We start from the raw sequence: 25,109 nt of genomic DNA on the forward strand, positions 1-25,109 counted from the left end.
TTCAGAGGAGAGTTTGCAAGCTTCGGTGATGGATTTGTTCTTATGGATTTTAGGGAGGCCATAGAAGAGGCTGGGCTTGCATTTGAAATTAGTGATGTAATCTTTTTCTTTGTCCGTGAGTCCTTGACCTTGCTGGAGTATAAGGGTGGTGAGGTTTTTGAGAGTTTTTTGTTGTTTATAGTTGGTGATAGTTTCATAGAAGGAGTTATCGTTTAGTAAGGAGAGTGCTAGGTGTTTGTAAAAATCTGTGTTCATTAGGACTACAGTACTACCTTTGTCAGCTTCTTTGATAGTAAGGCTTTTGTCCTGTTGTAAGTCTCTTAGATTTTTTACATTTTCCTATATATATATATATATATATATGAGATAGTTAAGTTAAGATTGTACCAATAATATCATATTTGATTAAAATCGTGAAACCATAAAAATTAGATGTATTCATTGGATAGTTGGTATTTTTCATTGATTTATAATTTTTTCCTAATTTTCACTGGAATTCTCTGTTAATTATGAATCGGTTTGCAGAGTTTTCCTAGTCGAACGTTCATTATTTTGTAGCTTTTCAACTTCAGAGTTATATAGTTCTATATTTAAGAGATGAGGAATTATGTACATTATTTACATTATTTATATTTGACGGATATTTGTCCTCATCTTGTTTGTTGATAACGCAACGTTTTGGCTGATATACCCACCAGCCTTCATTAGGTGTCTTGGGGAAATTTTGAACCTGGGTTCTCATTCCTAAGGTATTTTTTGATGTTGTTATTAATATTATTATTTAGGTTACTGCCTGGAATCGAACACGGAATCTTAAGTTAGTAGCCCGCGATCTTAATCACTACGCCATATGCCCGTGAGCAATTATGGAGTGAATTTTAGATCTTATAAATCTAATATTCTCCTATACTTCCTTAACACTGGTTCCCATATACTGTTCATATCCGCACTTGGTCGACTTAGGAGGTTGTTGTGTCCTAGCATATGTTTTTTAGTTTTCGTGTGTAGATATATATCAGTAGTGTAGAAACTACCTACTTCAGTATGGACACTGATATATATCGACAAGAAGAGGGTTTAGCTATGAGTTCGCCATTATTACCGATAATAGGCAATATATACACGGACTACTTTAAGAATTTTGCTTTAGACTCAACACCACTAAAACCAACCCTATGGCTGCGATATGCTGATGACACCGTCATACTCTGGCCCCACCAGGAAGATGTTCAAGTGCTGTTAGATCATGTGAACTCAATAAAGCCATCCATACAGTTTACAATGGAAAAGGAAAAAGACAATCAGCAAACATTCCTGGATGTATTAATAACACACACCAAGTAGGGATTCAGGACATCCGTATATCGCAAGACAACCTTCACTGGACGATACCTCAACTCCAATTCCCACCATCCATACAGTGTAAAGAAAAGGATTGCTCAGTGCCTAAAACATCGAGCAATGAATATGAGTAGCGATCGTGATACCCACCACGAAGAAATGATCAAGCTCACTAACAATCTATTATGCAACAACTACCCCAAAAGCATACACTCCACTCCAATTATGAAGAAAAGAGGATGAAACTGATAAACTGTCCTCAGTCTGTGTACCCTATGTTGAAGGCCTCTCTGAAAAGATACAAAAGATATGCGGCCCATATGACATCAGGACAGTATTCAAAAGTAATACAACACATCTCAAATATCTCCTTCGAGTAAAACCACGAATAGAAGAGAATATCACCAGAAACTGCGTGTACTCCATCCCATGCAGCTGTGGTAGGCTATACAAAGGCGAAACATGCCGCCCAATCCAAAATAAAGATAGAGGAACATCGCAAAGCTGTGACACGAGGAGATATTAATAAATAGGGTATAGCTGATCACGTATGGAAAAATGGAGAACACCTCCCCTGTGGGATGAAGTTAAAATGATAGACAGAGAAAACCACTGGAAAATACGAAAACTAAAAGAAGCAGCACATATGCTAGGACACAACAACCTCCTAAGCAGACCAAGTGTAGATATGAATAGCATATTAAGGAAGGATAAGAAAATATTAGATTTATAAACCCTAAAATTCACTCCATAATTGGCCACGGGCATATAGCGTAGTGGTTAAGAGCGCGGGCTACTAACCTCAAGATTCCGAGTTCGATTCCAGGCAGTGACCTTAATAATAATAATAATAATAATAACAAAAAATACCTGACAAGCATAAAAAAATATACAGGTTCAAAATTTTCCCCATTTCCTGGAGGGTATATCAGCCGAAACGTTGTGGACAAATATCCGTCAAATGTAAATAATGTTCAGAGTTATATAATTAGAAAACGCTATGCCTCCTTGTTAATTCATTTCCTGGATGTTTAAGTAAATTAGTATAATATAGCTATTCGCTATATATTCTTAGCATTTCTCCAATGTCATGGCAATTATACATCTTATGAGCAGAGATAAGTTTGATGTTATAGTAAGAACGATAGCCACAGCTTGTACAATAAGACAGTAAACTCACCTTTCTGATGAGTTCCTGAAGTCTGTGTATCCCAAAGATTCGTAAAACAAACCAAAGTTTCAGAGATCGAAACGGACGTCCACAAGGAATTTGCCAAGTCTAAAATAAAGATTGCGATGTACAACATTTACTATAAAGTACACACGATTACTTGACATGTGTGAGTATGATTTTCTGTGTTCGTTTTTGTAGCAGCATATAATTGTACAGATCCATGTAGACACTTCAAATAAATGAACAATTAGACTTTTCAAAACTTAGCCTGTCCTATGTATCACATGTAATACAGAGGGTTTATTTCCCTGGCATCTGAGAATCATACATGATACTCATTCCCAAACAAGATACATACATACACACACACACACACACACACACATATATATATATATATATATATATATATATATATATATATATATTTGAGCAAAACAAGATTTATTTATGAATTATCGCTGGTTAAAAATAAGTGGCTCAATATCCCTATCATGATTACCCGTCTAATAAGGGTACACCAGGCACATTATTGACATAATTGAATATATCTTGAAATAATTTTATATCTGAAATCAATGCCGTTGTATAGATTAGTAGAGTTGGTAATTTTATCTAAAAGAGATATTCATACACAAGGAACAACCCCTTTTCCTATTTTATTTGAAATACTTAATAATCTTTTTCATTTAATCTTTGGATGATTTTCATGTGCCTCATTGAAACATTTTAAGAAAAAGGATTTGTAGAAGTCAGGACATTCTGTAGAAACTTACTTTGTTTTGGTTAAAGCCACTTTATGCTATTTTCTCATTATCATACATAGCATCGGCTTCTGGAAATCTTATCAGGTTGTTTAGGAAATATGGCAGGTGCATCAGCAATCATATTTTCTGGCATTTGGAGTAGACTTTATAAAAGTTAACTCGATAGTTTACTGTGAAATATGAAACTTATTGTATAGAGGAAAACTGCTTCGCACTGCAATACCTATACGTTCAAACAAAACCTTTTTATATCACTATACGCTTTTTGAAAAATCATTACCTACCCTTTGCTCTTTGATAATGACCTCCGTCTTCAAGTATTACCTGTGTGGTTTATTTTAAGTTATAGCTTCAAAGTCAAAGCCACAGAAATTTGAAATCATTTCTTACTTTTTATCGTTATCTTTCATTATTCTTCATTTTCTCTGTTTACTGCTGCTTTTCTTTCTCATTCTCTCATTTCAACATCTTTTACAGCTATAGATGTGATCTTCCCGTTTGATCCTCAGCATTCCACAATATTCAGTATTCTAGCTTCTTAAATAATTTCCTAAAGCAACAATACTTCACCAATAATCACCTTCCAAACGTCTTTCTATATTTAGCAGGGATTCAACCAATGTAACAACAACTGGTGCAGTATGGTCGAAGACATTAAATTAGATAGAAAAATGTTAAATTATCTTACCATAAAATTTGGCATTTCTGAATTCTCTGTACATTGCAAATATTCACCAGGCTCGGGAATAGAATCGACAAGTTTATTGCTATTTTGTAACCTAAAAGACAAAACAGAATTTCGGTGAATAAAAATATTCTACTTTTAAAATATTCTATATTATGCGTCTATTTCAGAAATCGGAATACTATGTGCTATCTTGATAACCTATTTCTGATTGACTATTTAGGGTTCTATAATACTTTTTTAATCATTACTGTATTTGTAAATACAATTAAACCACAAGCATAATGCATGAATAGAAAATACATACTCTAGACTCTAGACTCTTTGCTCTTGAATGTTTACAAGTCTAAAAGCTGATGGTAATGTTTATTCTTAATAAATATATTAAATACACATGACTTGATAACACATTTCTGTTTATGTTTATTCATTAATCAACGTAGAAAATAATTTACGTTTTTAAGAAGACTAAATGGAAATTTACTTACCATAATACCGAACAACCTATAGGTACTTGTAACCATTTGTGGGGACTCATACAAATGGAATCTGCATACTATAAAATAGGAACCAAAAACTGAATATGAAACATATTTCTTCTAAATTTATTTGAAAATATCAAATTTAACGTGATATATTAACCCAAAGATCTGAACTCAGACGATGGTACTGAACTCAAAAAGTACACTCCACGTGGTACATATATTGCGGTTTAATGTGGACTGAGGATGTTTAAAATTGAGGGGGAAATTGGAATAATTTTTTATTCATTTGTAAACTAAACTGAAACCGTCGCTAATCTGCATTGACCTTTTCTATCTCTTTTACTCAAATAAAGTTTCGTTTTATGTCAGATAACTAGTTGCATCTCAGTAATAATAATAATAATACAAATAGCAGATGTTCTAATGTATGAGACCTTTAAAATATCTATCATCATAATAAAGTATTGAAGTCTACAGCTCCGTGTGTTATTTTCAGTTTTATTAATTGCTTAGGACTTACTTCCACACCGTTCATCAGATAACGGTATTCAGGACATATAAATGCATTTCCTGCATATGCAGCGTCTATGTGCAACCAGATACCTTCATCTTTACCTGTAATAAACAACACATAATTATGACACAATCGTATTTACTTTCAATGAATCTGATAAATATTAAGACTATACCTTGGCATAGCATCAACTTATGTACTTGAATAGAAAAATATTCAATTATAAAGAATATATTATCCATGTGTACTTGGAAGTGAGGTGCAGCAGAATTAAAGACTTGATTATAAAATCTAATTGAGCATTATTACCCTTTCGTTTCAAGCAATAATATATGTGTGTATATCTGAGATTGTGGAGGCCCGTAGCTTAGTGGTTTGCGTTGATCTCTTGGTTGTAGGATTACTGGAATGCGTTTTTGAGCAAGCACTTCATTTCACGTCACTGCAGTCCATTCAGCTCGCCAAAATGTGTACTTTTGCGATGGGCCAGCACCCGTGTAGGGGTCGGGAAATTTATACGCCACAGGGTCTAAGAAACCGGCCTTATGAGTCGTTGACTCGTGAAGTACCTTTGAACCTCTTTTTAGTTTTTTGATATCTGAGATTAGATATATTTATACGCGCTCATCCCTGAGGAATATGTTAGCTGTGGGTGGCTAATAACAATAATGTCCTCAAGGAAATTAGAATATTACGAATGGAAATGACTACGACTACTGGAAAACGTAGCTGTAAAGAGGAAGATGTAGCTTCCAATTAGTATGAAAATTAATTAGGTACATAATTAAAGCAACTTACATACAGCACCAATTTCTTTAATGTTATCAAATGCACACACAGAAGTTGTACCCAATGTTGAACAAATCTGAAAGGAATGAAATCTTAAATATATGCATACAGAAAGACGAATTGAATGCGTGATATTTAATAACACTCTTTCAGCATTTCACCCGAGCTTGTCTAAGAAACTCAGATCTGGAACGTTTGATTCTCAATTTATTTTTAAAATGTATCGCAAACATTTTTGATTCTAACGTTTTAATATGGCGAACGTACGTTTTCTTGAGGAGTAGAAAACAGATGAGAGAACGAAAGCTGAACAGACCATGTACTTTCGTTTCAGTTTTTTTATGCGGCACTGTGACCAAACTGGATTTTAAACCACCGAAAGATGCTGCTGCCAGTTGTATGCGCGATGGTGTCTCAGTATCTAAATTTGCACAAACAGTAACATAATATCTAAGATATTCAAAGGATTGTACAATCTTCAGTAGCGTTCCCTTAGAAATTATAAGAGAAATACTCAATGCGTTTCCTGTCTCAGAGATGCATTACGACTGTTTTATTCAGATTTATTGTGAAACCACACGCATGACATTCAGAATCAAAAGAACTAATCAGTGTTTCTAAGCCTTCTATGACTTATGAGCTCACAAGAAAATACCTGATACGTTTGCCGACGTCTTTCCTTTTGGACTGAAATCCAGTCAAATTGAAGAATTTCTCTTTTGATCTGTAACTCATAAATCTCTTCAGTGGAATTCATAAGAGTTGAAGAAAGCATAGTACTTGCGAAGAGAGTATATATATATATATATATATATATATATATATATATATATATATATATATATATATATATATATATATATATATATATATAGGGGAGAATTCACAAAAAAAACAACAAAAGACGAAGACAGGTGGTGTAGACAACAAACAGATGTATTAGTATAACGCTCGGGAAGGGAAAAGGTCTTTAACGTTTCGAGCCTAAGTCCTTCCACATAAAGGAACACGGAAAGAAACAAGGAGAGAAAAAGAAAGGATAATATATATAAACAATAAATTAAGAGATACAAATGACAATCCAATAATTTAATAATAATATAACATAATATACTATGAATATAATATAATATGACATAATATACTATGAATATAATATAATATAACATAATATACTATGAATATAATATAATATCACATAAACTATAGATATAGTTACTTTAAACAACGTTCTTATATCAATAAGTTTAAATAAATAGAAAACTTATTATATATTAAAATATAATTATCATTATATCTTTTTACACGTTTTATTACAGTTTCTAGATTAAGTAAGACACTGATAATTATATATACATATATATTATTGTTGCATGTTATTATAATAGCGAAATATTGTCTTAAAGATAAACAAGTTTGGATTGATATTATTTGAGATATATAGAAATACATTTCGATAGCTGTATATTCTACTTAATTATTTTGTCCGTTATAATTTTGTTGTTTTTTAAATTTTTTATGTAATTGGTATGTAGTTGAATGGCTAACATTAACGCTCATAATGCATAAGCATTTGAATTAATTTTTTACAATCCAGCAATTCTTTCACATGGAATTTCATCTATTTACACACCAATTGCCCTCATGAGGCTTATATATAAGGGAATTGAATTGTTTATATATCAAAAATGTATATAAGGCGCAGGAGTGGCTGTGTGGTAAGTAGCTTGCTTACCAACCACATAGTTCCGGGTTCAGTCCCACTGCATGGCACATTGGGCAATTGTCTTCTACTATAGCCTCAGAAATACACATACCTAAGTATGTGGTATTGCGAAGCGATACAAAAGACAGGAGCCATGGTGGAGTTGCAATGTATATCCATGAAGATCTCACGCCACAGATCTTTTTGTCACACTCAAACGCAGTGTGTGGCACACGAGTTGTTCGTATAAGTCGACTCGGCATTGTTGTATGTACTACATATCGCCCACCAGATGCCCCAAATCACACAGGCTTATTTCGCAGACTGTCGTACAAGAATAGAAGAGGACTTAACCAAAATAGAAAAGCACATCCGTGTACTTCCCATGGAATACTTCAACCAGCACAAAATAAAATGGCCTGAAGGTATTTTCCTCGCAGGAATGATGCAATGTAAGCAAAGTCAGGTGGAATTCCTGTTCATAGAGCAAATAATACTCCAACCAATCAGTGTAGACAATATACTTGACCTCTGCTTCATAATGTATATATATATATATATATATATATATATATATATATATATATATATATATATATATATATATATATGTATATAGATATATATATCCTGTCAAGCTCGTTTCTCCAGCGTTCACCTCTTCACTTCGTGATGGTTTAACAGCCTTTACAGTTTGTTTTTACTGTTTTGTTCTTACGGTCATGTTTTTGTTACCACTTTAACCTCCGTTAATCCCAAATTTTATTTAATTTCTTTAGCTGGAACGACTGCAATGGCTCCGTAACTACCGCCACGGCTATAACCTTGGATCCCTAGGAATCCGTTGCAGCACTTACCTAGCGTACCTAATAGTTTAGATAACTTGTGAACTAAACCCCCATACATTGTGTATGTATATATATATATATATATATATATATATGTGTGTGTGTGTGTGTGTGTGTGTGTGTGTGTGTGTGTGTGTGTGTGTGTGTGTGTGTGTGTGTGTGTGTGCGTGTGTGTGTGTGTGTGTGTGTGTATGTATATAGATAGAAAGACAGATAGATAGATAGATAGATAGATAGATAGATAGATAGATAGATAGATAATATGCAGTGAGATAGTTGTTTGATTTGTTAAGCTATATGCATATTATGTATACATGCAAATGATTCTAAAAATAATACGTAGTTGTTTTGTAGATAATATACACTGAGTTGTTCTCTTTGGTAAATTTTACTGTTTTTGAAAGAATATATTATTGACTTTAAACAAATTCATGTCTACTAAGTAATCACGAGTTCTGAATATGATTTATCTGAATTCAACTTTGGTTTAACTGTATTCAGCTTTGCTGTCTTTTACCATAGTTTCGATTCCACCTTGTTATTGTGAATGAAATTCCACTGGAGGAATCATTTGAAGTTATTGTTAAACAAACTAAGTTCTTGTATTTAATTCAAGCATTAATAAGCAGACAATGTCTGGTACTGCTGGTAATTAGACACGCGGACACACACGAATGTGGTTAGTAGCTATATAATATATTACAGTACTTACGTAAAATGGTACAAGACCTTTAGCTCCGTCTTCTTCAATAGCTTTCTTCAAACTGCTTCCTCTCATTGAACGTTTATCATCCAATTTTATATCTCGAACCTTTACTAGAGCTATCTTGCAAGCCTTTGCAAATGATGAGTGTGTCTGCAAATGCAGAAAAGCAGAAGTAATATATATATAATTCGATTGTCACTAAGTGTGACGATAGATTTTTTCTATTATGGTATCACACTGCGCCTGGTTGCTTGTTTCCTCTATTTTGATGCTATTATTAATTACCTTTCTTCTGTTTAGAGTTGTGGTGCCAAAAACTCATCAAGCATAGCTACTTGGCTACTTGCAAGTGCCCCAGTAGAGTGGGGAAAACAATTGTGTGTGACAAATAGTCCCGTATAGAAAAAAGTCCCGTATGAAGGGTTACGGTTTAACCATATAACTTAGAGGCATCACTATAAAATATACAGATATATAGGGCAGGGAATCGTCAATTAGTAATAAAATTAATAATTAACAATTTTGCCGAGTAGCACACATCGAATAGATTTTTGGTGTGAGGTGTTTTGAACTCACTAGCCGATAAATTTCTTAGTGTCTACCTCACGTGGTCCTGATGTCGCATGGTCAAAATTCACATGAGTTATTAGACATTTTCAAATTTATTCGAATATTGATGCTGAAGATCGGAATAGGGTAACTTTATACCCTTAACCGTGAAACGTCGTACCCAATTAACTAAAGGCAGGTTTGTTTTTACTCTTTTCTTCTGTTTTTTGTTCTGTGTGTGCCATAAATATCGCCATCCGTTAGAGAAAAAATTTGTAGTTTGGAATCAGTAATTCTTTGACTGCTATTTCTGAATTCTCAGCATATTGGAGAAGCAGCTCCTGCTAATCCCTGTATATTTATGATTATATATATATATATATATATATATATATATATATATATATATACATATTTATAGAAGGTTGATTGTTTAAGCTGGTCAGAAAGTGACAATTGGTTTCACACTTATAAAGCACTTGGCTGTATAGGCGACTTCTCAGAGTAAAATGGCCGGAGGCACATATTCTCTCTACAAACGTGTCCGATTGGCTCCGATATGGCGATGGGAGCCTATGACAGCGCGGAGATCTGCAACCTAATAGGACTGCATATATTAGTATACTAGACACTTTAAAGAAGAGGTTTCTATCAGTCCTGTTTGGTCTATACAGAGATGACGTTACAGAGATAACAACTGCGGGTTAAAGAAAGAAACATCAGCTACTGCAGCACATTCAGCGCACAGACAAGGAAACATATCGGTTCAACTAGCGGCCCGTTTAAGCAACATCAGAATAACAGCATTATGTCCCTGGCCAACAATGTATGACGCTTAAAAGAGGAGTTATTGCTGTGTCTGGGGGGGGGCATACTGCCTTAATATCTAACACAGCCACCTGTTCAATTTCCACTCATTTATCATTCATATTTTTCCTTTATAGCCTGGAGGAGATGCACTGTGTACGTCTAATTAACTTTTGTGGTGTTTTCCTGTTCTTTCTTTATTGTGTGTGCGTGTTTTATGTGTATGGGTGCTGCGTGGGTGTTTGGGGTGGGTGGGGTGGCGGTGTAGGTGTGTCTGTCCCTGTGTGTATGTGTGTGTGTGGGAGTGTGTGTGATATGGTTTTGACTTTGTGTGTGAAGTATATTACACATCTGCTTTGAGAATGCACTCGTACATTCTCTTTGTATGTATAAGTGTGTGTCTGTTTTTTTTTATGCTAGTAGTTCAAGCCACACATGACTTGTTAGACAAGTATTTGATATAAAATATTTTATAAATCTGTCAAAGATTTGTGTTTGTGTAGGCGTATCTGTTTATTATCGCATCTGTGTGTGCGTGCGTGTGCGCCTAGTCTCTATAAGATGTATATGTGTGTTTGATATGTATCTGTTTTAATCTTCTCTCTATATATTAGGTTGGTGCATAATGATTGCGGCTTTTTTCAATAGATTTTATTCAACAAAAGCTATAACAATATGTAACTAAAACATCTTTAAATGATTATTCCGGAGCATATTCACCATCTACTTCAATTACTGCTTAGCATCCTGTTGGAACAATCATATAAAGATGTTTTTGTTGAATGTTGTTATTGTTTTTGTTGAATAAAATTTATTGAAAAAGTTTCAATAATTATGTCCAACCAAATATTCATGTTTGTAATGGCTTGTTTGTAATACAAGTATGTGAATCTGTGTTTATAAGTATGTATGCATAAATGTATGTCTCTATGTGTGCATGCATGTGTTTGTGTTTGTGCCCATTCGTTATATTTTATTTAACATATTCGGGTATTTGAGAGAAATTATTTTTCAAGTTGTATTGTAGGTTCTCGAGAAGAAAAATATACTGAACATAATTAAAGTCAAAATGACTTCTGTTCCGGAGTAGCTTTGTCAAGACATTTTGGGAATACTTACAATGCTTCTGCAAGAACAAGTTACGTACAAACAGATCAACAGATTACAACATTTTTTTTTTGTTTTACCTTATATACATGAGTAAATCTTCTATTAAATAATTGCTGAAAACAAAAGGGACAACTTGGAGTCCAGTTTTCAACAGTTTTCATAGGGAATGAGTTCAATCGAGTGCATGCAGTTGTTCAGTGTTTCTAACTCATGAAACGTTATCGAGGAAAATTAGACAATTCTAACTTATTATACTATGATATGTAATTCTATACATACAGAGGTGAATGTCTCATTAATTAATTGTTATATATACAACTTATATTTTATTTACTAAATTTCAATATACTTACCTCTTCTATACCTAGTAAGTGCAGGCTAATAATGTTACCTCTTCTTTTATAAGCAATTAATTTTGTAACAGCTATCCCATCCTCCATTTCGTTATTTTCTGTTTTCACTTTGTTTATAGAAGTGGTTCTGGCAGCGAATAGACTCATTAACATACACTCAGTGGACGAATTCTAGTAATAGATATTGTACAACACAAGATTTATTTAGTTAAATATTAATTTCTTTCAAATGTAGCCTCATGGTCAGTGATAATTAAAAACAAAGTGACAATATTTTATAAAAAATATATATATTCATATGAACGGTATGGCAGTGACTTACCTGGATTACACCTCCACCACTTCCTTCAGAGGTGGACAAGAATATTTCTGGCAGTTTTATAGCTTTTGCCAACCAGTCTAAAACAATGACTTCTAATTCAGTGGCTGCAGGAGCGGATTTCTGAAATATAACGTCATAGATAATCTGTTTGTAACATTGTGTGGGTGATATTTCAAACTAAAATTGAATTAAGTTATCTTTCGATAAAAGTTCATAAATGAATAGAAATATTATCTTTAAAACAATAATTGAAAATTAGAAATTATATTCTGCTGCTGATTGTGTTTATTTGTTCGAGTGAAACGCAACTTAGAGTGTTTCATGATTAAGAGGCCGCTTGCATTAGCACGAAACGGTTAGAGCATATTTGAAGCAGTAAAATTTGATGTACCATGAAAAGGAGTAAATTACAATATTTCAAACAAGATCCATCATGGATGAAATCAAGAGAATTATGCTGTAGGCGTTCCATGTTAGCGGTCTCAAGAACATTATCATGCGTAGAGCCGACCAGGTCCACCAGTGCTCACAATTGCTGGGGATCCCGTGCCAACCCCTCTGAATCCTCCAAGGTGACATCGAACCTTTGGAGATCTTCCCCAATCACGTCCAGCCGTCTGGTGCGGAGCATGGCGCGAAGTCTCTTCCTGCCTCCACTTGATGGGAGTCAGTGGTACTGATTATTATTATCACGAAGATGAAGTCAGTGATGGGCTGGTGGCTCCAGTGTCCTTCACTAACTAGAAATCTATGTTCACAGTTGCTGTTATCCTGTTTGCAGATGGAATTCGCCTGAAAGAGAAATATACTTGATAACTTGCTGTCTGAACTCTATTGCATGCAGGCAACAGAAAAATAATGTATTCTCTTTCGAATTCAGGTTGTTAATTGCAGCCAGGATGAGCAATTGTTCGTTTACAAACACGCTGCATTTTGTACCTCGTGTACTCTTTCTTTTGCACTACTGCTCCACTTTGTGATAGGTGTGTTTACATTATTAGCCTGCACTTACTAGGTATAATTAGAGAACGATGTAGAATTCCGCAGACAATTTAGCAACATATACACCACCCTTCCTGTGCATACGCAAAAACTTTCGCCACCCACATACCAGGTCATGATTTTACAATCCATTAGCATATAAGTCGTGAACTTGCTTGGTGATTCACCTTCAAAATGTCGAAACATCGATGTCTATCATTCCCATATGGGATTAAGTGTGTTATCTCGCCTGTCCATGCCTAAAGTATTCTAGCGAGAGAGTTTATATAATCCGCTACGCCGTCACACCCAGAACCACGGTAATTGCTTAGGAGTGAAATTTATGATTTCTCAATTTTCTGAGTATCGATTTTGATAAAAATTTTCCCAGCTGGTTTGCACACCATGGCAACGCCATTGTTATCTTTTCATTATTCTGTGTAACATCCTTTCTTTTTATTCTCGATTCTTTAGTTTTAGGGTGAATCACACTAATAGCGTTTCTCCTCTCTAATAACAAAGGAACGTGGAAAAGGTCTTATCAATGAAGAAAAGTCTGTCATCATCAAGAAAGGTTCTAAAGGCACCTCTGTTCGTGTCATTGCGGAGAAGTTAGGTCGTCATGTGGACACGATTAGACGATTCCTGAAGAATCAATACCCAAGGAAGAAACGATCCGATTATGGGATTTCCAAGATTGTGACAGCTAGGGATTTAAGGCGTATTGGCCGCAAGTTACGTGGGAAACCTGGAAAAACAATCAAAGCGAATTTCACCACTTCCGAATTTCCTCATGTACCAAAAACCACTAAAATTCGTATCTTCAGGACCATGGCTTCCGTGCGAGAACCACTGAAACTGCCTCCGTTACAGGAGTTTGAGCAAATGGTTGGGTTTATTTTGGAGATGAGTGTCACTAATGTCTACGACGTCAACAACAGGGTGGAGGAGTCCTATTGTGGGCTGGTATCATTGGGGACATACTTGTTGGCGCAGTCAGGGTGCCTGAAGGGGTTAAAGTGACCTCAGATGCCTATTGTAAACTCATGAAGGATGTCATTGATCACTGGCTCATATTCATGCATGACAACACTCCCTTCCATTCTGCTAGGACTATCCAAACATTAATAGAGTCTTGCTGTATACAAGGTGAAAGGTTGATGGTGTTGTCACCAGCATCTCCGGATCTCAACCTCATCGAAAATAATTGGTCCATCATTAAAGGAGATGTTTATACCGGTGGACGCCAATTTACGTCGAAAGATGTCTAATAGGCGATTATCAAAACTGCATCAGAGGCAGTTCAAACTGCTATTATTAAGAAATTGGGAGATTCTATGACCAAGAGGGTTTTTGAAGTTATCCGTCCAAATGGCGCTTATGTGGCTAAATAATTCATTACATCATTGTTATAATATAATTATGGTTTTCTGTTAAAGATAAACTTAATGTATGCTAATATATGTACCCTTACCCTTCATTTTTTAATGAAAAAATATGTCTAGATGAGGTATTTTCGTTCAGACGTTATTAGCGTGGTTCACCCCAAAACTGAAGAATATGAACTGAAAAGGAAAGGACGTTATATAGAATAATGAAAACATAACAGCCGGGAAAAGTTTTATCAAAATCGATTCACAGAAAACCGAGAAATCCTAAATTACACTCTTAAGCTATTAGTGTGATTCTGGGTGTATATATACAGGAGTGGCTGTGTGGTAAGTAGCTTACTTACCAACTACATAGTTCCGGGTTCAATCCCACTGCGTGGCACCTACGGCAGGTGTCGTCTACTATAGCCTCGGGCCGAACAAAGCCTCGTGAGTGGATTTGGTTGACAGAAACTGAAAGAAGCCAGTCGTGTATACATATATTCTTCCTTCAGGGGAACCGCTCACGACATCCAACAATATCAGAGATCTGGGTGTAATTGTTGACAACAATCTCAATTGGAGTGCCCATATCAACAATAGGATCCAATATAGCTCGTAGGATGAGCTCCTGGATCTTAAGAACCTACCGGTCGAGAGAACAAAGTGTCCTCATTCCGCTTTTCTCCTCCTTTGTACGGCCACACCGCGAATACTACTGCCCCTTGTGGTCTCCCCATACTAAACAAAACATCTCGAGGATTGAATCACCCCAGAGGGCACTCACCAAACGAATTGAAGGCATGATAGATATTGATTACTGGGACCGCCTTAAAACTTTGAAGCTCTACTCTCTCCAGCGCCGCCACGAGCGGTACATTATTTGTACGACGTGGAAAATATACCGCCAGCATTGCCCAAACGACCTGAACATTAGTTTCAAGGTTCATCCAAGGCTGGGACCACGAGCCATACGTCCCCTGCTCAATTCAGAATACCAGCGTATAGGTACAGTGCGGCATCATTTCTTTTCCTCAACAGGCCCTGCCCTGTTTAACATTGTCCCGAAACAGATAAAAGAGGAAACAGATCCTATCAGCTTTAAACGGAGTCTAGACAGCTTTCTTCAAAGAGTACCAGACAAGCCACCCATACCTGGATACAACTCACTCAATAAGAACTCACTACTTGAATAGACCATAGACAAAACTTGACTGTAAAAAGGATTTAGATAATCCTATCAGGTGGTGTTATTAAGTTAGACATGACCTAGACCAATCTTTGGTCGAAACATATCTAAGTTTATCTAAGTTTATATATATATATATATATCCGTGCGTCTAATGTTGATGTGTTTACGTCCCTGTAACCTAGCGGTTCGGCAAAAGAAACCGATAGAATAAGTATTAGGCTTACAAAGAATAAGTCCTGGGTCACTTTTGGTGAACCGCTAAGCTAGTGGGACGTTAACACGCTAATATTGGTTACCAGACGATGGTGGAGGGCAAACACAGACACAGATACACACACACACACACACACACACACACACACACACACACACACACACATATATATATATATATATATATATATATATATATATATATATATATATATATATATATATATATATCCGACGGGCTTTTGCAGTTTCCGTCTACTAAATCCACTCGAAATTCTTTGGTCGATCCGAGGTTATAGTAGAAGACACTTGCTCAAGGTGTCACGCAATGGGACTCAACCCGGAAACATGTGGTTGGTAAGCAAGCTTCTTACCACACAGCCACGCCCGCGCTATTGTATGTATGTGTTTGTGTGGATAGATATATGTATGTATGCATATATGTATGTATATACATATGTATGCATACACTCACAAGGCATCGGTCGGCCCGAGCCTTTAGTAGAAGACACTTGCCCCAGGTGCCACGCAGTGGGATTGAACCAGGAACTATGTAGTTGGTAAGCAAGCTACTTACCACACAACCGCTCATGTATATATACACCCAGAATCACGCCAATAGCTGTGAATCGGTTTCGATAAAACTTTTCCCAGCTGGTCTGCACCCTATGGCAACACCATTGCTATGTTTTCATTATTCTGTGTATATATACATATGTATGTATGTGTGTATGTATGTATGTATGTATGTATGTGTGTGTGTATGTATGGACGTATAAATCATCGAGTCGTAAAACTAGTTTTTATGCAGGAAATGCAAAATGAAGGAATATAACTTACCCACGAAATTACCACATTCACCAAAGCATCTGACAACATTGCTGCCAGAATTGCAGCATAAGAGGTTCGTGCTGGGAAATAAGCACCAAACTTTGGATGGTGCCAGTGACAGACCTGTTGGGTAGGATTTAAGTGCTAGTCCTGATATATATTCCTTTATAAATTATCAGAGTTACACAACAAAAATATTCAAATTATTTTTTGTTGAGTGAATCAATGAAATTTACGTGAAAAAATAGAGAGAAGCAAAATGTTGTGATCGATTATTTGTTCATTTCTGAATGTTAGAGTGTGAATGCATTTTACATTGGATGAAACCAGCCTCCGTCATCAAGCTAGAGAAGAACTTACGTTTCAGATCTTCAGGCCGAGAATACATACATATTCCAAAGATGGAATATGTATGTATGTATGTATGTTTAAATGCATGCATATATGTATGTATGTATGTATGTATGTATATCTGCCTGTATGTATGTATATCTGCCTGTATGTATGTTTGTATATATGTCATTATTCAGTTTTATTTCAAACTTTCTTTCCAATAGAGAAAGAACCGATTTCTAAACTAGTCTGTGCTCCTTCATTGGAATTTCAACATCAACAGCAAGGTATGTATGTATGTTTGTATGTATGTATCTATGTGTGTGTGTGTGGTTGTTTGTAAGTATGCATACGTGCAGGTTTGTATGTTTTGTTTTATGTATGCTTTCTCATGTATATACTTGCACCTGTAGACATGCTCATATATATTTAAATGATAAACGTCTTGCAAGTTTTAGACATTTTTACAGTTGCAGTAACATATTGGATCTGTAGTCTTAGAATCAGCTTTTCCCTTTCTGGTTTTGAGAAGTCTAATTTGATTTGTTTTTTCTCAAACGAGAGTAACTTCGACCAAGATCAAAACTTTAACAGGAGAAATGATAGAGGGTTATGTAGAGACTCTTCTGAAGTTCCAAGTGTTATGCAAAAAATTTCCTGCAACTGTCATGGTTTTAGGGGTTGTCAGCAATGAAGGACATGTGAAACCTCCTTACGTCTTTCCACAAGGCCTTAGAATTAACTCGGCCGCCTACATTGAGGTCCTGGAAATTATTGTTGTTAAGCTCTCGATAGACAGTGTATAAAATGGAAGGCCATATGTGTTTCAGTAAAACTCAGCACCATCACACATGGCTCTAGTAATGCAGGAATGGATGGATGAAGATTTTCATGATTACATGGCCCCATATCATTTGGCCTCCTAATTCCCCAGATCTCAATCTATTGAACTCTTACATGTGAAGCGTTGTTGAGAGGGAGAGGTCAAAGAAGACGTCCATAAAGCCAAAGATCCTTTGAAATCTACCATAGTCAGAATAATGTCCAAAATTAACCAGGACCACTTGATCCGAGCATGGAGATTATTCGGATCTCATGTAGAAGCAGTTGTTGAGGTTGAAGGTGGCTTTATTGAAAAAAAATTATCCTCGTAGCATATTTTTGATAAAGAAGGTTATTTTCAGTTATATATCTGTTTTTGTTTTATAAACATAAATCTGTCTTCAAATATCTTACGCACCCTGTGTATATAATGCACCTAATTTGATTTTAAATAAATTTATTTCTATACATACCAAACTAGTTTCAACAATTTTTTTGTTTATCAATGGTATAAACATATGGGATTAGAAAAAATTAAATTGCGAAGTAGAAAACATGTTTGAGTGATTAAATGTACACAAAATTCAATAATATCAGAAATGATCGACGAAGAATATAAGAAAATGTGGATCACCATTGATTACAATTCCAGAAAGTCCGTGAGGTCAATTGCAAAAGATCTCCATGCATCAAAAGGAACAGTTAGAAATGACGGCCACGAAGACTTATGTGATGGGGAAAGGTGATGGGGTTCGGTCATATTGAGTTAAGAGAGACAAAAAAAGGAAGAGAGTAAAGAAAAGGGAGTTTTGTTACAGTTTCTGTCATCTGTGGTTCTTTTTCCCGTCACGTGCAGGTTTTTTGCTTGTAACGGAGTGTTTTCTAGTCAGTATATTTATAAGCTTTTCCGTCAACGGATCTAATTTTTGATTCGTTATAATTCTGATGACGTCTTATTCTTTCTTGTGATCAAATTTGGCGCTCTGCCTGGTTGACGTCCCTGGAAGGAATAGACATCTACCGTTCCAGTTTGTTGATTCTCATAAAGTGTCAGTGTATTTTATGTGCTGGTTCTGATCGGAGGTCAAAGTTTATTGTTCTACAGACAGACAGATAGGTGACGTCAGCAGCAGGTGTTTGTATTGTGTTATTGTATGATGATTTTTGTGTTGTGCTTTCGAAACCCGAGAAGAAGACTCTTACGAACGTGTTTCGAATTATGCCTGTTGTTTTACTTTTGTGGAGAAAATAAGTTTTTTCCTTCTTTTTACTATTGTTCCCTTCTTTTTAAAGGATATTCAGATGTGGTTTATATTTTTTGTTTCCTGTGCATTGATAGAGAGGGAAGACTTGGTATTTCGGGTTTATGTTTGAGAAGCATTGGTATAGGTATTTGCTTACGGGAATTTTCCTGGTCGTGGGGTCCCGGATTTGTTGCTTTGTTACCGTCAGTCTGTTTCTCAAGGTCAAACTATATGACCGATCTAGTCTCCATTAATCCACCACACCTGAGGACATAGATTAACTTCTTCGATGCACAGGTAAAGTGATTTTTTATGTAAAAGTTTGACCTGACTTAAATTTATTTGCTGAGCCCTCCAAGAGGTGGCTGCAAGTCCTGCAGTCAGGGCTGTTGCATTTTTTTGACAAGTGGGGTTGTATATTTGGTAGGTAATTTGGCGCTGTGAGTAACCTTTTTAAGTTGTCTCTTGATTTTGATAATCCTATGTGTTTCCAGTGCCTTTTTCACTTTCAGGTCGTTCACAAGGGGGTGTATGTTTTGGTGGATGATATTGTATGCTTCCGTGTTCCTCGGATTATGTGTTGATAGTAAGATAAAGTATTAAGGTTGTCATGCGGTTTTCTTGTTTGCCTTAACTCTTGGATGTCTATCGTTTTTGCACAATCTATTTCGTTTTTGATTAAACTGGTCGGTTATTTTTTTTTTATCTAGAAATGTGTTTTTAAGTTCATGGAGTCGCTTTTCTCGGGTTTCAGGATTTGATGCATTTATGCAAATTCTTCTTGCTAAGTTGAACGGTATATTTTTTTAGTATGTTTTGGGTGGCAGGAAGAGAATAGAAGATATTGGTTTGAGCCCGTTGGTTTGAAGAAGACGGTGGTTTCAATTTCAATATCTCTTTTATGATTAAGATGTCCAGAAAGGGTTGCTGTTTGTGGCTGCATTCCATCGTTAACTGGATAATATGGTTAATGCTGTTGATTAAGTTTTTAAATTCTAAGACTTACTCAAGATTATGCGACCACAGAATAAAACAGTCATCCAGGTAGCGTTTCCAGTTGGTGGAAAAGTATTTTTGGAAGTGGTATCCAAATTTCAGTCTTGTGTGTTCGTATATTTGGAATTCCAATTATGCCATGACAAGGTTAGTAAAAGAAGGGGTTACCCTCGTTCCCATCGCAGTGCCTGATGAATGTCTGTAGGTGTTCTCGATGAAGTTGTTCTGTAGGATGAATTTTATTCATTCAATGATGACCCTTCTTCCAATTTGGTCAGGAATGTCATTTGAGAATTTTGCAGCCAGAATTGTATGGCTTCTATTCTGTATTCGTGAGGAATTGGAATGTAGAGGTTTATTACATCGAATGAAACTAGGAGGGATTTCTTGCTGGTTTTGTTCGGGAAACGATTTTAAAAGTACAGATCATTCCTTATAAACATTGATATGTGTTGGAGAATAGGTTTTAAAAGCACGTCAATAAAGTGACTGAGTTTTGTGTCCAACACGGACAGGCCACAGTTGGTCTCATTTTGAGATCTCTGGGATGTGAAATAGTTATGACTAAAGAAGTTGATTTGCTGCAAGCTTCGCTTATGGCTTTACTTTTGTGGATTTTGGGAAGTCTATAAAAGTTGTTGGTTTTACAGTCAAATCTAGCTAATCTCTATCCTTTTCCGTTAAATCTTGTTGGAACTGATGGATAAGATTAGTACGTTTTGCCATTATTTTGGATTGATTGTAGCTATTGATATTTTCGTAGTAAATGACGGAGGATTAGGGTAGTGTTCATGTATTGTTCTGAGTCCATGATTACTACAACATTCCCTTTATCGGCTTCTTCCTCTCGGGTTTTGAAACCGCAACTCCAAATCATCATACAATAACATCATACAAACACCAGTTGTTGACGTAACCTATCTCTAGACCAATGAAATTTTACTTCTTATCAGAACCGGATCTGATCAGAAACTGACCCTACCGACCACTGAACTAAATATTCTCTCTGACCCCACCGAATCTAGAATTAAATTAAATTAATAGACATAAACGCCTTCCTCCTCCACTCTACCAAAACCTTAACGCCTGACCTCTCACCCCGAATCGACACCAAAAAAAGAATAATACTGGCATCTTATCCTTATCTTTATTTTTTGAATTTTTATTTTTGATTTTGATTTTTTATTGTATTATACTTTAGCTCACATTCATTTTTTCCCGCACCTATCCCATTCCTTTCTTTCCCCGCTTTCTCGTCTCTTCTATTCACTTCCCTCACATCCCATATCTGTCTATCGTGATGTCTGTCTTTCTTATTCTATATTCTCACGTGGACATTTTACATACTAGTTAACCACTTAATACATTCCTTCAATATGAAAGCATCATTCAAAATATTGCCAAAATGCTGCTTGGATTTACTACTTGATTTGAAGTCTTCCACTACCCAACCTCATTATAGCCAATTACTTTATACTACTTCAAAATAGTCTTGACAAGTTTTATGACTAGACTCACTGATTCTGTCAACTCCCCCATGCCCTTTCATAACAGACACTATTCCCTAGTCTTAGATCTGATATACAAAGATTTGATAAACCAAATTCAGTGACAATCCAAACAGAATTTTTCCAAATGTCTTAGAAACTTCTAAGCTGAAGTCACAACGGCATGGATTTTATCTGTTTTCTTACATTGAGAGGATTTAAGTAAAATTATACAAATGTGTCCGACTGATTAAAACAATTCTATTTCTATTTATTCATTTATGCAGCTGAGGATAGCCCTACATTTAAATTTATGTAATGATTGCATTGTTCAGTTAAATGGAGCCGCTTGAAACGGTCGTAGTGCATCACCACTGGTTATCCTGTTGCTTATTTTGATTTTATCCACCTTATTTTGAAGTGGTATGGATAATACTGCATTCATTTTTGGTGCTTCAACTTAAGTACCTAATTCATCTGAATCTCAATTATTTTGCTTATATATAAATATATATATATAAGTTAGTAGAGTTAGCGGTTGGAATAACCACCTAAGGGATAAGAATATCCGTTTTTACAACGGTATAAATTACGTATGTAAACCCTGGGTATGCATATGCAATGCATACTATGCTCATAGTATACAGGCAATAACAAAATAAACAAGAGTTTATCAGGAAGGAATCAAATTTAACTTAAGCAGAAAATGAAGAAAATTCTTGAACAACAAACAAATTGACTATCATCGATTATTATTTTTTAATGCAAAACTTCATCGTTTCTAACAGCCGTTTCTGCTTCCAATGCCCGTCAGCACTGTCAAAGAAAATTCTGAGAATAATATTCGTCATATTCTATAGTATATTTGATCTGGTACATGGAGCTTCATCAGAGTGAAGAAAAATACGGAAAATAACAGAAGAGAAGAGAAAAGAACAGGGCCTCCAGATGAGGAAAGGTTTAATATATTTGAGTCATACCAATTTGCAGTGTAACGCTTCAAGTCGATGAGCAAATATATGCAGGTATGGTTATGACAGCAGGTAAAATAAAATTCAAATTATGAGGATGTGTTTATTTTTTATTAATATATAGCAGAAGCAACAGTGTATAATTATGTGCGTTGGCACTTATCAAACTATTTTGAAATATATTTTTAGACAGGAATTATATTTATAAAAGACAATAAAGTTTTATGAGAAGGAAATGGCCATGGAAAAATACGTGAGGACATATTTAATGATTTAAAATAATGACAATAGATTTTATGTTAGCAGGATTTTATAAAGAGAGAAGAAATTAAATATCGTTACATGCATCAGAGTCGCCTGTTCCCTAACGACAAAGTATATATAATATTATTAACTTACCCCTGGCATAATTACTCTTTCGATATCATTAAACACATTTTCCCATTTATCAGGTGTTTCAGGAGCTTCAGCTGGTATTAAAGTTTTCATGAATCCGGGTTCAACCGCAGGATAAGCATTTCTGCTTCCAATATTACCGAAGTAATCAATTATATATTTAGTTAATTGCTTTGTAGCAGCGTCGAAATTTTCTGATTTTTCCATGAGTCTTAAATTTTCTTTCAGATCAAAGATGAAATAGTTCGTTCTGAATCAGAATTAGAGCAGAAAATACTGTGATTGCCTCTATGAATATTTTTGTGCATATGTTACAGATACTCAAAGATGAATCGACTCAATACACAGCCAATATACCTTATATATTTATTTATTTAACTATTCTTGTTTTGTAAAATGGATTATTTACTTCTAGTTAATTAATACCAAATATATAGTTTGCTACATGGAATATAGAAACTATTTGTGCGATGCATTTAATTAAACTAAATTTAATTAACCTAAAGAAGATATTTTAAGTATATCCTTAATCACTTGCATAATATATTTGTTGAGTCTTTATTGCTCAATTTTTAAATATCCTGATTCGCTTTGTTAATTTTTTAAAAATGTAAATGTCCACAATATAGATAGTGAATAGAAAACAAGAAGTACTCTACCTGACTAATTCACAAGATAGTAAGTAACAGAACGAGATGATCATGTAAGGTTCTCATGCAACGAAGTTACAGTGGAGCATTACGAAATCTGGTGAAAATGATTAGGAAATTATATTGCTTTGTTAATTTACTAACGAGGGGCAGACAGACAGACAAACAGACAGAGATGTCACAACTTTTGCAGCTCAGTTATTTAAAATATAAACTAATTATATCGGTGATCAACATTTCGATTCTAGCATTATTCTAGCTCCACTCAAATGTTAATAGCAGTTTTTCATATGTATAACTCGATCATTCATGCATTTCAAATGTGTCTATTAAATAACACTTACCGATCGGTTTTGTATTTCTCGATAATTATCCTCGTCTCTTTCCTATCTTTATTCAACTGGGCTTTCAGCGTGGCGTTGTGTACAGATTGTATTCGTGAAACTGCTGTATCACGTGGTTCATTGTGAATTTTATTGTGGCTTTCAAATTAAATTCCTCCTTCTCTCCCTTCTTTCTGTCTCTTCCCAACCTCTTTCAGTTTGATATCTGACTAACGTATTGGACCGAGCTGAGTGACGTCACTGGTTTTCTTTTCACCGGCCCACGTACCCGTAGAGAGAGTAGAATTCATTTTTCTACGGAATGTGTCTATCCACGATTTGCGGGAGATGCGCATGCGTACCTTTCTACTATGAATGGAGCTTGTGGTCTGTCAGAGTTGATCATCAGAGTAAGAGTATTATGTGGAAAAGTCTTGCACCTTGGGACTTGAATTCTCGGTAAATTTTGGTAAGTGCACGCGCACGCGTTTCACTAAGAAAAATGCTAATTTCGGATTTGTTGCGTGGGATCAAATACCCTGACTTCCTAATGTGCCACAAACCCCTTATTTCTGTTCTGAAAAAAGGGGTGGGTGAGAAATATAACCCCCCCCATCCTTTTTTTCGTTGAATGAATTACGGTGGCCTCCTAATAAGCTACACAACACATTGTTTCGGAAAACGGGGCTTGAGATGAAACCCTTCGAAATTTTACCCCACCTCAACCCCCAACATTTTAAAGAAATGCGTTTCCGAGAGTGTGGATTACATGGTTCATTATCAAATAGATATTTACTACTTGCAACTATATGAATTGATATGTTAACATTTATATTGTGTGTATTTTATGCTAAAAATATTTTTGGGAAGTCGTAGTCTGCGAAATGTGTGTGTGTCTGTACATATATATATATAGTTAAAAAATATCGTTATTGGTATAAATATACCATAAACAATTATAGAAAAATGAAGGAGAAAAAGATGCTTAATCAAAATTAGATTTAATACAAAATAGGATTCAATACATACGCGCGTTTCAAGGGACACTACAAATATGTAAGAAAAAAATTATAACCATAGTAATTGTAATTAAATTTATGCGTTGTCATTTTCATCAGTGTCAGGAATTTTTGTAAAGACATCAA

The 25,109-nt window shown here is 35.3% G+C and overlaps 1 protein-coding gene across 5 annotated transcripts in view; it reads right to left on the reverse strand.

Annotated features, from left to right (window-relative positions):
- Positions 1–24,240, reverse strand: part of LOC106872850 (aromatic-L-amino-acid decarboxylase) — a 36,120-nt gene extending 11,880 nt beyond the window's left edge. The window contains exons 1-11 of one of the 5 annotated variants that reach the window (XM_014919983.3): positions 23,986–24,238; positions 22,995–23,241; positions 16,752–16,865; positions 12,156–12,275; positions 11,834–12,004; positions 9,021–9,164; positions 5,765–5,831; positions 4,973–5,067; positions 4,456–4,523; positions 3,971–4,061; positions 2,522–2,620 (exon numbers count right to left, since the gene is read on the reverse strand). In XM_014919983.3, the coding sequence (XP_014775469.2) occupies positions 2,522–2,620; positions 3,971–4,061; positions 4,456–4,523; positions 4,973–5,067; positions 5,765–5,831; positions 9,021–9,164; positions 11,834–12,004; positions 12,156–12,275; positions 16,752–16,865; positions 22,995–23,198 (1,173 nt within the window). In that variant the 5' untranslated portion in view covers positions 23,199–23,241; positions 23,986–24,238. Of the gene's footprint in view, positions 1–2,521; positions 2,621–3,970; positions 4,062–4,455; positions 4,524–4,972; positions 5,068–5,764; positions 5,832–9,020; positions 9,165–11,833; positions 12,005–12,155; positions 12,276–16,751; positions 16,866–22,994; positions 23,242–23,985 lie in introns of all 5 variants that reach the window. The other 4 variants (XM_089350007.1, XM_014919984.3, XM_052965966.2 and 1 more) reach the window with 4 other exon arrangements.
- Between the last annotated feature and the right edge of the window lie 869 nt (positions 24,241–25,109).

Source organism: Octopus bimaculoides, chromosome 3 (assembly GCF_046866305.1).
Source record: "Octopus bimaculoides isolate indiv1 chromosome 3, ASM4686630v1, whole genome shotgun sequence".
In the NCBI taxonomy this organism is placed as follows: Eukaryota; Metazoa; Mollusca; class Cephalopoda; order Octopoda; family Octopodidae; genus Octopus; species Octopus bimaculoides.